The sequence below is a fragment of the Halichoeres trimaculatus genome, unplaced genomic scaffold (genome assembly GCF_033239565.1).
Source record: "Halichoeres trimaculatus isolate MK-OKI-2021-1 unplaced genomic scaffold, fHalTri1.1 fHalTri1_scaffold_7, whole genome shotgun sequence".
NCBI lineage: Eukaryota > Metazoa > Chordata > Actinopteri > Labriformes > Labridae > Halichoeres > Halichoeres trimaculatus.
In genome coordinates, this window is record NW_027437185.1 from 9554580 (window position 1) to 9568823 (window position 14244).

At 39.3% G+C, this 14244-nt stretch overlaps 1 protein-coding gene across 1 annotated transcript; it reads left to right on the forward strand.

Moving 5' to 3' along the window:
- The first annotated feature begins 14 nt into the window (after nt 1-14).
- Nucleotides 15-13906, forward strand: ptcd3 (pentatricopeptide repeat domain 3). The gene is made up of 23 exons (XM_074673681.1): nt 15-165; nt 1143-1195; nt 1426-1465; nt 1621-1666; nt 1758-1826; nt 2162-2266; nt 2540-2663; nt 2760-2863; nt 2951-3103; nt 4920-4980; nt 5223-5305; nt 5707-5851; nt 5973-6023; nt 6100-6186; nt 7810-7838; nt 8032-8138; nt 8274-8352; nt 8989-9079; nt 10258-10343; nt 10436-10587; nt 10689-10730; nt 11109-11267; nt 13724-13906. Exons 1-23 carry the CDS (start codon nt 50-52, stop codon nt 13767-13769), a joined length of 2028 nt encoding a protein of 675 aa, XP_074529782.1. The 5' UTR covers nt 15-49; the 3' UTR covers nt 13770-13906.
- Nucleotides 13907-14244: the final 338 nt, after the last annotated feature.

The following is a 14244-nucleotide window of genomic DNA, read 5'->3' on the forward strand; positions in this document are numbered from 1 at the left end:
AATACATGTTACTCTCCCCTTTTCTGAACAGTGATGGTTTCTCCCTTCCATGCAGCTTCCGTCCGTTCCTAACAACATGGCGGCCCCCTGTAGGCACGTAGGACAATATTTCCAGAGAAATAGCCGATTATTACTTAATAACTTCGAGCAGTCATGGGGTCACAGGTAAGAAATGTTTTATATGTGTTCCACGACTAAATATTATTCAGTTAACTCTAGTATTGTGTTGCTCCGGCAGTCTGACAGCTGCAGCTAGCATCATCTGACAGGAGGTCATAGCTTCATCAGGTTAACGTTGACCCAACAGTTATATCAGCGTGGAACATTTTTACAAACTGCTGTGGAGTTTTTAAGATGTCCTGGGTTGGATTACAGTTGCATTTCAGATAACAGCTTAGCGGGACTCGCAGGAAAAGACAACAGGATCAGTTATTCATCATCTCTAGAGAACTGTGCGACTAATGTGACACAAAGTCGGCATCCTTTACTACAAAAGGGGTTTTAATTTTGTGAACATTTAAAGAGAAAAAGGCATGCAAAATATGTTATTATTGAAACCACTTTTGTTTTGAGGTCTGAATATATTCATTCAATTGTGTTCTTAATATTATGCCCTTCGGAGTCCTGGCTGTATTTTTCAATAACTGCATAATCTGCAGGAATGAGTGTACTGAATTATAATGCAAGTAGGTGACAAGAGCATTTAACTTGTGGAAAAAATAAATAAAAAATAAAAAAAACTAGTAACATTTTTAAATGATATATGGATTGAAAATAATGTTTTTTTACAACTTACTCAGACTCTTGACACAGACTCTTTTCCTTCTTGGTCTGGCCACTTTTCTTGCACATGATCAGAGTGATAAGGACTTGGATAACGGCTTTCTGATATACATGTGGTGTGCAATAAAGGAAATCAAAAAGCTTTGTTGATTCAAGCAAAAAGGCTTCTTGAAAGCACAAGGCCCCAAACATGTCACACTAAAACAACATTTCTTTTTTAAATAACAGGCTGTAATAAAAATGAGAACAGAATTTTAATATGCGATCACTTGCAACATTATTTGAAACGCAGTGTAGTGTGACTTGCTTTGAACTCAGTATCGGGTTAAATGGTAATAGTATCACATATTTATTTCCAGGACTTTTGGTTGGACTTCAGCTCTGCAACAACAAGCTGCAGAAACTGTTAAAGGTAATATTGTGCCATATGTGTGTGTTATCATAAACCCACAGTTTCCACCTAAAGTGTCATTCTTCTCTACATTACTTGCCCAAGTATTTGACTAAATGGAAAATATTAAGATACTGACAAATAGATTTATTAAAATATTTGAAAATGTAGTTTTTAATTTCAACGTGTTATCTGAAATGGATCCCTAATACATGATTGTGTTTGTTAACCTTTTCTCTGCATTATTGTAGAAACAACAGAGACCATCGTCATCCCCAAGAAGAAAACATGGTATGTGTTCAATAAAGCCAGTACAAATATAACTTAATGAATTTTGAAGTTTTAAACATTGTCTTCAACTCTCCATTCTTTCTGTCACAAAAAGTGAAATTGTTGAAACTTCAATTAACCAGATCATAATAATGATAACAACATATTGTTAACAGGAGCAAAGAAGCAGTACTGGAGGCTCTGGCTGCAACAGTCAGCAAGGTGAGAGCTCTCTCAGATTTTTGTTGGATACTCTTATGGTTTTAGATTAAATAGAGAAAATGTGCCACAATTATTCTTTTTTTCATTCCAGGATCCAACAGCATACGACTATCAGTTCCACGATGATCCATACCTCTATCCCAGGACCTCCCCAGAGTTTGTAAGTCAGAAATAACCATCATTGTATGAATGTGGTGTAAATGGTCAACAGTAATAATAAAAACAACTATAGTTTAAAAGCACTTTTGGTTATTTAAAGACAGGAAAAATGCTATACAATTATCAGTCCATTATGCAAGTATCTAAAGAAATGTACTAAGAGGTTATACTGTTTCAAACTTTTTTGTTAAAGTTGACAGAATCTCCTCAATGTTTTTCCCCTTAAACTTTTTTTTTAATTATTTCAGCTCTGCAAAAAGGGGGTGGGTCTCAAACTTTTTGTTATACCATGTGACATGTTTTTTTGACATTGTCTTTTCTCTTCTATTTCTGCAGAGGCTGTTCTCTCTCTCCCAGGAGTCTGGGAGATTTGCAGCCAAATACTTTGTCAACAATAATCCCAAATTCTTCATGAATGACTTTGCTGAGCCACATATACCAGTAAGAATTCTCTCTCTCTCTGTCTCTGACACAAACTCACACACACACGCACACACACACACACGCACACACACACGCACACACGCACACACCACAGGAAGGACTGTGGAAATACTGTCACATTAAATCAATCAAAGCTGACCAGATCAGTTTACTCCAGAGGAGTGGATTAGAAGTGACAGAGTAGCTTTGAAATCATTGTGGACCTGCCGACAGTGTTCTGATGTGTTTCTGTGTTTTTGTGTGTTTTTTTGTGTGTGTTTGTTTGTGCAGTGTCTGATGCCAGAGTCAATTTCACCCCTTCTGGAGGAATTGAGTGAAGAAGCGCTAAAAGAACGGGTCAAGTTGAGAAAAGTTAAAGCTGCTGTTGACATGTATGATCAACTCCTGCAGGCTGGTGAGAACACGCTCAACACAACACACACATCTAATCTCTGTTATCTCAGATTAAACCTGATCTATTTATTGAATTTCTCTAATTGAATCCATTCAGGCACACCTGTCTCTGTGGAAACAACCCATGATCTGCTGGACCTGATCTGTTTCTATAGTGACAGAGACCCCGCTGAGGAAGTAGAACCACAGGTGGAAGACCTGGTGGGTCACATGACTAGAGCTGAAACCAAAAGTTGGTGTTTCAGCAAGCAGACCGTTTGCTTACTTTGCATGCATGTGTGTTTTCAGGAGGCAGCCAAGAAAAAAAAGGGCCGGGTACGTCGGGCGACAGACCTCCTGAAGACACCCTGGGGAGAAAACAACAATGCTGAAAGAATCTTTAACCTTCTTCCAGAGAGAGACACGCGGTGCTACTCGGCTCTGATCAGAGGCATGGTGAAGGTATGAATGAAGCAGCATTAAAACTGTGTCTGGGAATTGTAGGGATGTGAAATGTTAATGTAGCTTAATATCAGTATTGATCAGTGTTAAAGATTGATTCTCAGTTAAACTCAGAGCAGGTTCTACGTGACAGCTCACAGCCGCTGTGAATTTAAGAAGCCACAGCAGTGTCATGATCAAGGGTGTGTTAGCGTTTACTTGAAGGTAAACCCATCTGCAGGACGACATGTCTGCACCGCCGTCTGTTCTTGGCTCAGATGAGTTTTAGTCACATTTTAGTTGTTTATGTCCTCCATAACTTAAGTAAATGCAAAGGAATATACATTTTAACCATGGCGTTAAGTCCAAACATTTCTCTTTCTTTAAATTAATTCAATAAGCCGATGAAGTTTTGGTATCAGGGTGGTACAAAGTGTTTAATCTGGCAACATTTGGCTCTTTTGACACTTTGATTCTCTGGCTTAAATTTGTGTGTTTTTTTTTTTACTGTTTTGTTTTGTGTTTTAACCTTTATTGTATTAGGATAATCCCATTAAGACATAAAATTTCTTTTAAACAGAAGATAATTTCAGATTATCTTTAATCCTAGTTTTAGGTTTATCTAAACTAATAAAATAATCCAGTTCTACCTTGTAGCTCAAGAAATCACTCTTTTTGGATGCTCCCTAAATTTGCCTGCAGTGACAGGCACACTGGACAAACAAGTCATGACACTCTGAGCTAAATCTTTATCACTGACTGTGAAGGGTTGATTGAAACTAGTGCCCGACCGATACAGGATTTTTGGGGCCGATGCCGATACCGATACCGGGGGGCAAAAAAAGCCGATATCAAATATATCCTCTGATAATAAATTCATTGATATACACAGGATATATACTGTATAAAATCACAAATAATTATTATACCCATATGATTCAAGACAGAGACAGAACACTATTAAATTAAAACAAGGAACTTTAATTATAAAACTTTCAACATAAAAACTGAAGTGTAAACCAATGATAAATAAGAACAAGCTGTAAACACAATGATAAATAAAGAAATCAAACTGTAAACTCCGTAAATAAAGAAGTCAAACTTTAAACACAGTAAGTATAAAAAAATTAAAAATGTGAACACACAATGAGCAGCTTACACAACGTTAAAACGCTGTATTATAGTTTTACATTAGACAACGGTGAACGTATGAATTAACGGTAGCATTTATCTCTGTTTATCTCACAAAAAAGCAACTAACACGATTTTAAAACGTCAATCTATAGTCAGACACACAGGAGCAGGAGCGACAGAATCTCCGTGGAGCAAAAATTTTTATAATGGGCTACATTTTGGTCGATGTCGATTAATCGGTGACAGGCATAATCGGCCGGATTGATCGGCCCCACCGATTAATCGGGCGGGCTCTAATTAAAACCATAAACATCTTGTATTTGATCCGTCAGGTTAACTGCCAAACTAGATAAAATAGAGCTGCAAACACAGAGCTAACGGAATAGTTCATGCAGCTAAAAAGGCAAATGTTAGATATTAAACTGGTGTCATCCAGCAACTGGCTGTGGTGTTATTATTTGCATGTACCAGGGATTAAGAATCTTCACAGGTCTGTCAGATAAAACACAGTGGGGAAAAATCATCGGTTTTGATTGTCCAGCAGTCCACTGTAATATTTTTGTCTCGTTAACAAAAACTACGCTTAGTGGTGAATTTTAGCTCATCTTTATTGGAAACTAAAAGGTTGTTGATGAACATTTATTGACTTTTTTGTTTAATTTTGAAATGAGCACTGGTTCATTTTTTGTTGGTCTCTCTTCAGCACGGAGCCCATGAGAGGGCCTTCAGTACATACACTGACCTGCTGAACAACAGACTGACTGGTGAGTTAAAAATGGAACAGAAAATTCCTAAAATGTACAATACTAAACATTGGTTTTGTGTTTATCTGTGACAGTGAAAATAAACCTGATAATGCACATAGTCCTTGTACGCTCAATGGATGAGTAATACTGCACACGGCTCTTAAAGCCTGATACTGGAGAGCACTTTTCCTGACATTATGAAAAGAAATAGACAATAACTGATATTACTGTTGACCAACCAACTCTTCCTCTCTTTACAGCTGACGTCCACATCTACAACGCTCTGATCTCAGCAGCTCCAGAGGTCAGAGAAAAACACCATGAGAAATGGGACCTCATCGTTGTAAGTCTTCTCCCTGCTGCAGAGTTCATGATCGATTCTGAAAAGCACATTGACAAAAGAACATTTCATGTTGTTGAAGTTGCACAGTGGATGCTCGTCGGTGTTTGTGCTGTGTATCATATTTTAACACCAATTAGCGTGTAAGTCGTCAAATAATGACTAGAAGAAATAGTTTATATCATGACTTCAGATGTTAATTGTTCAAAATTAGTGGAATTTATGATAAATACATTAACCAATAAGAAATTAAAGACTCGGCCTTGTTTCTTAAATAAATTAATTGCATTCTTTGTGGTCTCATTCTTATATTAATAACTTTATGCTGCATGTTACATTAGAACCCATTAATGATATAAATTGTGTTGTCTCTAAGATCGTGTTTGTGTCTTTTTCTTCTGAAGGAGCTCTTGAAGCAGATGAAGGAACAGAAAGTTCAGCCCAACTTGCTGACCTTTAACAGCGTCCTCAAAGCTCTCAGACAATGTGGCGCTTTGGCCAGAAATCAGTCCTCACACACTCTGAACGAGATGAGGGCTTTGGGAATCAGTGAGATACATTCACACACAGGACAAAAGATCCAGACTTTAAGCAGGACATCAGTTTGTGGACGATAATGATGCTGATCTTTGGTTTAAACTTGATGTTGTGTCTTTTTGTGTGTCTTCAGCTCCCAGCCTGGCCACCTACGATCACATCCTGGCTATCTTTTTCCAAGGAGGTAACCAGAGTGTGCTTGAGTTTGGTGCTGCTTTCTGTGGACTGAGCTGTGTTAATTTCTTGTGTTTCCTTTCCAGCGTCTCGTCAGGTAAACACTGAGATTCTCCAGGACGTGATGTCTGAGCTGGCAGAAACCAGTTTCACCTGCCAGGACCCTGATGACAGTATGTTCTGGTTTTTGTGTATTACAGTCTGACGTTATCAGCTGGCATGAAGTTTAAATTTGATCACTAGCCCACCAAACACAACTTTTGATTTGGAGAAAAACAGTCAAGAATTAAGAAGGAAATTATCCAGTATGACGCAAAAGTAATTTAGTAAACCCTGTCTGATTCATTTAGCTCTTCCTCCATCTTCTCCTCATTGAGCTCACTCCAGATGCTCAGACTTAATGCTGTAAGCCCTGGTTATCTGCTCCTGGCCTGGACTTCCTCATCATCTCAAAACGCCCTTGGCTTTAAAGCCTTTATCAACAAAAAAAATCACTACTCAAAAAAAACTACCTTATCTCTTCTCCACTGGATGTACTTCTCCACATATCCTGAAACTAATGGGCAGTTTTGGCAAAATACTACGTTTTAGCTGCATCATATGTTTGCAAACTCCAGTGGCTGAAACTTTATCTTTCCTCTGCTTCCTTAATAAATACTTATCTGATGAGGATATTAGACACACATATACGTTTATGAAACTTAACCAGAACTCTTCTGTAATTAAACTACTGAAAGTCTCCAGTTCACAGGGTCACTAGGGGTGGGTGAAAAAAAAAATAGATGCACAAAATTATCAGGATTTTTTTTATTATAATTTTGGTTAAAAAAATGAAATTTTTTTCTTCAAATTTGAATCCCTCATTTAAGTCTTTGTTTATAAGCTGGGTTGGAAAAAAGTTACGTCTTTTCTCCAGCAGAGAGCGAAATGTTTTTCTTTGACCGTCTAGTCATGAGTCGTCAGATCCCCTGAAAAATAACTAAAAACAGATTCACACGTGATGTGCATTTTTGGGAAAATATGGCTCCTGATATAGTCCTTAGAGATCATCATCATTATTTAACTTTTTCACATGGTCTGGTGTTAAAAAAGCACACCACAAAATCAGAAATATCAAAGAATTGCAATTTAAATTGAATTAACACCCCAAAACTCAGAAGAATAATTGAATTGGGAGAAAAGTATATGGCCCCAGCTCTAATTTACACCATCAGACCCAAAAAGTAGCATTGTTTAAGAGTTATTAAACCAAGTCAATCACAGCTGTGTTTAATCTCATTGTGGATAGAATTTCCCCTGAGACCTCACTGTCACAGGATAACAACTTGATATTAAGCAACATGATCTTAATTCACAGTCTGTGAAAACTGTAAAACAGGAAATCAGTCGGTTTGGAGTCGGTCTCAGTCAGTAATGCATCTGGACCATCATGCAATTACAGAACAGGAGAGGAGGGATAGAGACTCCATCATTTACTGTATGGTTATTCTTCTTTGTTTGAAGAGTTTTAGTGAAGCATCGTGCACATAAAAGGTTGATTTTCATTCAGGCACAGAAATTCAGAATATCACGCACCATATATACAACATTCAGTGTCCTGTTGTAAAATAAGTTTCTGTTTGAAAAAAACTCAAATCAAAATACGATTCTGTGTTAGTATTGTTTTTATTCCAAAGTTGGGAAAAATCTTGTTTAAGACTGTAATAAAAAATATGAACAGCTACACCCCTTGGAGGTTGTATCCATGTATCGAGATGAATCTCCAAACACTGACGGTGATTATATTTTTCTTTCAGATGGTTTCTTCCTAAGGGCAATAAAAATAGTAAGTGTTCATTGTTTAATCTTGTTCATGATGTTTTCTGAAGGGCTTGAGTTCTTATAGTTAAATATCAGCCTGACATTAAAGGTTTTGTTTTGTTTTTTTTTCCAATCAAGCACATTAGATTGAATAAAAATGCGCTCGTGATCATCCATCACATAAAGTCCACCTCTTCTTTCTTTTTTGCCTGTAACAGTGTTTGGATCTCAAAGATATAGAGATGGCTTATCAGGTCCAAAGTCTGCTGGAGTTTGGGGAAAACTGGAGACTAATGGGAGATTCCTTTAACCAGAGTGTTTACTAGTAAGTGCAAATATTACACCAAAAAAAATCACAATTAAGGTGTCTGGAATCGACTGAGAAAGCATTTGTGACTTTGGTAAAACAATGAAGTGTTGTTTGTTCTTTAACTGAAGTTTATCCTCTTTTTATTCCCAGCGGTCGTTTCTTCAATCTGCTGTGTATGATGGAGCACATTGACGTCGTGTTGAAGTGGTACAAAAAGATCATCCCCTCAGTGAGTACATCTCCACTCATCTCACCTCACCGCTGTTGTCTCATACCATTTCTCATATTAAGCATTAAAGATTTTTTCTCATACATTAAGTCATGTTCATGTGTTTTCCTCAGCCAGATGTAACACTCTAAACAAGAGTGTAAAGGTGGACAGGAGCAAATCCTGCGTTTAAGAAACTACCTGTCCAGATGATGTGTCAGTAATTCAAAGCTTTTTCAAGAGGGATGCTTATTTTGGCCAATGAAAAGAAGAACAATGCCCTCACTGAACACTCGATCAGCTTCCTCTTCAGAGTGTCTCAAAGTGCCTTGACTAAACAGGACATATTTTAGGTCAAGCTGTGTTTTACCAAATAAACAATGGGGTACAGCAAAAGAAAATTGAAGCTAGAGATGATCTCATTATTGCTCGAATCCAAATCCTAAGTCCAATACTAAAAAGCCTGTATAGCTCATTTGGACACTTTTATATAATTTAAGGTCATAGTTTCTGGCTTTAGTTTATCTCTTTGACATTAAGAACTGTGGGATAAGGCTCTCTAAAATTTCTTGCAGTAAATAGCACATTCTTGATCCGACATGTCACATGTATAAAACTGACCTCTTTGCCCTTTTTGACTTCATCCTTTGTTTATAGCTATATTACCCAAACACTCAGGGACTGAGGGACATGCTGCAGGTTCTGGACACTGACGGTCGCCTGGACCTGCTGCCGTCTATCTGGAAAGGTGAGTTAATAGATGATGTGATGTACACAAAAATCTGAGTACACATGCAGAATAAGCTGTTCGGCATTTAGCAGAGAAGATTCAGCACTTTTTCATTGGTGTAACCCACACTCAGCTCTGCTGCTCATACCACAAATGCGTGTTCCTTACAAATGTGGCTCCATTTAAAGGGGAAGAAGCTTTTTTTACAACAAAGGAATAATCCACCAAACACAAATTTCCTTACTTTTTTGTGCCAAATTTATTTAAAGCTATTACAGAGCGAAGTCGAAGAGCACTCAGAGAGCGCAGACCTCCACCAAGCATTTTGTGATTGTCACCAACACTTTAGTCCTACTTTTATGTTATACTCCCTTTCAGCAGACTGTCTGCTACAATTTGGTGTTAGTTGCAGGTTTTTATTATAATTTGTTTCCAGACAGTGTTAAAAATTATGATGACCCAGTACATATTTCATTTTCTGAATCTTAGTATCCAGAATATTGGCAGGATCTGGATCCTAGTTTTACATCTGTCAGAAATTATGGTGACCTTGTCTTGTCTTGTTTTGCAAAGCAATCAGACCATTTATCATGGAGTTGTATACACATATGGTGAAAACGGCCCTGTCTCACAATGATAAAGAATCCTTAAAAAAAATCCTGGATCCAGTCAGTGATCTGGATCACCTCCAAAATTTAATCACTTTTTCCGTATTCCATTTTGAACATTTCCTGAAAATTGAAAATTTCGTCAAGATCCGTTTGTTACTTTTTTAGTGATGTTGTTCACAGACACACAGACAGAAACAGACAGGCACACTCTTCCAAAAACATAACCTCCTTGGCCGAGGTAAATATCAGATCAATATATGAATGTATGCTAATTGTATACAATATACAATGTATGAAATGTGTGCAAGTAGACCATCCTCTCAAACAGTATTTGAAAAGCAATCCATGTGCTTCTCTGTATGTGTGAAAAGTTGAGATTAAGGCTCCCGTTTGACTTAAAAAAGTATCATTATGGATGAATCATTGCTGACACAATGCTAGTAGATTTTTCAAGAGCACTTTATGAATAGATTGCTGTTTGGATGTAGAGAGATTCTCAAAAAAGAAAAAGTGTGTCCAAGAAAAGGATGACCAGGATGTTTCTGTTTGAAGTCCGGTAAGTTTTATACTCCACCTGTTTTTCAGATATCTGCTCTCTGGGACATGATAATAAGCCTGATGTTGTGGAGGAGTTGCTCAACCTGATGGCCAGAGACACACACAGTCCTGAGGTAAGTAAAGATGGATGTGATGAGCGCTATCAATCCTTTGAAGGAAGTAAAGCACAGAAAGGGGTCATGTGTGTGTGTTTTTGTGTCTGCAGGTTCAGGAGTCTTTCGCAGAGTGTGCTCTTGAAGTCAAGGGTTCATATGACAAGGATAAGGACAGGAAGAGGTCCATCCTAGAGTGGAGCGCCGCCTCCCTGTCAAACGTCACCATCCTGCTGCTGCGAGCGAACAAGACTCAACAGGCCTGGTAGGAGAGACGGTCTAATACCTGTTTGCCTGCGGGCGCCTTCATAGGAGAGCTGTTACAGCCCTCTGACTCCACTAATGCATCTCTGTTTCTCTCTGCAGGGGGATGCTGCAGCTTTTCCAGTCACAGAACAGAGTTCCAGCGTAGGTTCACATACACGTCAAATCTGGGCGAAAGATTTTACATTAATGACAAAAAGTTTGAGGGTGGACACAGATCTTTGAAACATTGAATCATTAAAAAAAATACACTGTGGGGGTAAGTTAACAAAGACACCATCTGCAGAAACATCTTTACGACTGAGATCCTCTAACTGGTTATTAGTGTTGAAACTGAACTTTCCGACCTGTCAGGACAGGAGAACATGTCACTAGCACACGGCAATTTATCATGCAAGTGTCTCATGCTGCTTCAGTTTCGGTGGGAAAAAAAACAAGATAAAGGAATAAATTGTTTGTTTTTTGTGAAATCTTATGTACACAGGGATGTCTGAGTGTGTTTTCTGTGGTTTCATTTCACAGTCAGGGTGTCTTAGAGGAGTTCCTGTCAGTCTGTGTCAGTGAGGGCTCCCCACAGAGGGCGGTGGAGCTGGTTCAGCTGTCTGCAACCTTCTGTCTGCCTACAACACCGGCGCTGGCAAAGCGAACGCTGGATGAGTTTGAACTGACGGAGAAACAGAGGTGAGGAGCTGGAGATGACTTTGTGTGAATAGGTCAGGAGAAGTTTAAGGTGCAACATCAGTTTTATCAACAGAATATGACAGCAAACACTTCTCTTCGATCCCTTTATTTAAAGACCAGAGGCTTCAGCTGTATTTTATCAATAAATTGTACACCTTATTTTTATTCTTTGACATGGAGAATGTATAAAGCTGTTCCAGCAGCTTGCAGATGGTCCCTGTAGCTGGCACATATCAGCAGTTTCAGACATGGAAAGCTGGAGTACTGGAGCTGCAGTCCTGACTAGCAGTCTAGGTCGTGCACCCCATGAGGTTAGCCCTCGAGCGTCTTGAATCTGACCTGTAACCTCTTTCTTTCCTTCGCATCACTCCTGACTTTCAGCTTGTTTCCTGCTCTATCCACAGAATTCATCAGTCTTGATGCTGATGGTCTTATTCACTGTTGTGGGTCATATTGAGCCTTGTATTTTATTGTATTGTCGTTTTATATTTGTAAGGATAACTACATATCATGATCTTGCTCCAAAACAAACCAAACAAAATAATCTGAGCCTGAATGATACAGAGCAGAGCTGCAGAAGAGTAGAGATGCTGCTGTAACTTTCATTCATTCATACTCTACCCATTGTCCTGTTCAGGGTTGCGGGTGGCTGGAGCCTGTCCCAGCTGTCCTAAGGTCAACACCCTGGACTGGTCGCCAGTCAGTAACAGGGCTACACACAGAGACAGTCTTCATTTCACACACACACTTACACCTACAGGCAACTTAGGATTACCAATAAACTTAGCGAGTGGTTGCTGGAACTGGGATTTGTGACTTGTGATCTTGCTGTGAAGCAGTAGCGCTCACCGTTGCAGCACTGCACAGCCCCTGCTGCAGCTTAGTAAAGCACATTGATACCCGAGTACCTGAAGCCTTTAGTCCACGCCAAAAATTGTTTCCTTGTTATGCCCCTGGTGTACAATGCCAACTCGCTTAAAACCTCCTCTTTTTATTTCTTGCTCCAAAACCTGTCAGCAAACCTCAATAGGTTCGCTTTCTCGTATTTTTGTTTCAGTGCTCCAGCAGCAATCAACGGTTTTAGGGATGTAGATCTAGCTTAATGTTCCTGATGAACCTGGGAGGTGTCTTCCTTAACTTTTGGGCTTTTTATGCCTGTGTTGAGATAGGAGAGAACTGTGGATACAGCAGGAAACAGGGCGATAGTGGAGAGGGACATGAGGGAAAGAGGCCACAGGCAGGGGTTGCTGGGCGACTGTCCAGGGTGCAATCTATGTGAGGGTGCACAAACGCCCTAAAAAAAAACAAAAAAACCCACCAGTTTTCTATTTTTTCTTTTCTCATTTCCGCATCAAGTCAATGGAGTAGGCACTGGGGTGCCCTTATCATCATGTCATCTTGCTGCTGAGAGTCATATATATGGGTTGTGTCACCGTCTTCTCTGTATGTGTTGTCACTGCTCATACCCACTCCGCCCCTCCTCCCCGTGAGTGTTTCCTGTCAGTCACGTCACTAAGCAGCGCTCTGCTGGCTCTATTTGGCAGAGAGGATCACTGCTAGGTGTTATTTTACAACTGAATACCAAAATACTGCAAGCTATGGTGTTTTTAGAAAACAAATAAGATTCTGTGGTGACACCACAAACTTATACAAACGTCTGATAACACGCCCAAATGAGAAGCTCTGAGCAGAAAAGCAAACAGAGGAGAAGAAGAAGAAGAAGAATCCTCGAACCACAGACCCCAGGCTCAAGAGAAAGGATTCACAAGAAGAGTCCTTTCAGCGTTATCCAGGTAGCTGATGTATGGAAATAAAAGTAAGACTTGGTCCTCTCCAGCATTAGTTCATGTTACTTTTCCAACTGTAACTGGTCTGACACAGGGGGGTGTTCACCCAGGGTCCAAAACTAGCCAGGATGGCCTCTGGCCACAGGCTGGATTTGAACCTGGGCTGCTTGCGCAAAGACAAGACATGGAGCGCAACCTAGACCACAAGGCCATCTATGCTCCATTGCTTAACTTTATAGCCTAAAATATCAGCTTTCATATCTGAATGTTGCTTACATTTTCTTCAGGGTAAATCTTGGAGCAGACCGACAGTCCAAAATCTCTTAAACGTTAACCCGAGTCGAAAGCCCTCATGTAATATTTAAACACTGTGAAAAGCTCTGCGGCTCTCCATGGCCCCTCTACAGTACAGTCTGTGGAGACACTAGGTGTGGTAGATAAACAACTTACTGGAAAAGAGAATGCAGTTTTAATCCAAGTCTTTATGAACTATGTATAAACAGCAGCTTCACACATAGTGTGATTTCTTTTCAAGCAGAAAAACAACATTAATTAATGTCTCTGATGTGTTTAGATGAGTTGGGAAATAATCTGTCAGTTTTATTTCAGCACAATGTGCCAGGGTTATCTTCTCTTTGACAACCTGTCTTGTTTTTCTGTTCCGTCCAGGGCCGTGTTATCTGAGCTGGAGTCAGCACCAGAGTCCTCTGAGTGAAGCAGGACATGAACTACGATGATGCCGATCCATTTATACAAAAATACCTGTCATGACAGAAACTTTGCTGTATGTATGTCTTAAACGTGTTTGTCACATGAATAAATCCCAAACCTCTCTACATGCTTTGTGATGTTTGTCAGACAGAGGGCGCTCTTTGGCTTCTTCATAAAGACTAAACTGCAACATGTCTTATTTTACGCTTTCATCCTCTGCATTTAAACCTGACATGTTTCTTTCAGGTCTCCTTTATGAGGGTCAGGCTGTTTTTTCTACTATAAAGCAAATCAAACCCCTCTCAAAACAAAAGAAGCATCTTATAACCTATCAAAATCTAAATCTGGCAGCATGAATAAAATATACTTCCCTGCCCACAGACGTGTTTATGGTCACACTGTAGTGTCTGCATGACTGTAGTATCTGTGGTTTAGTTGGATAGATGCTGATGCAAATTTCTCTGGGTAATAACCGTCCA

Coding starts and splice junctions, on each gene's coding strand:
- ptcd3 (XM_074673681.1), top strand. CDS start 50: ATGCAGCTTCCGTCCGTTCCTAACAACATGGCGGCCCCCTGTAGGCAC. Junction 3,104..4,919: donor TGATCAGAGGCATGGTGAAG/GTATGAATGAAG, acceptor GTCTCTCTTCAG/CACGGAGCCCATGAGAGGGC. Junction 5,306..5,706: donor AGAAATGGGACCTCATCGTT/GTAAGTCTTCTC, acceptor TTTCTTCTGAAG/GAGCTCTTGAAGCAGATGAA.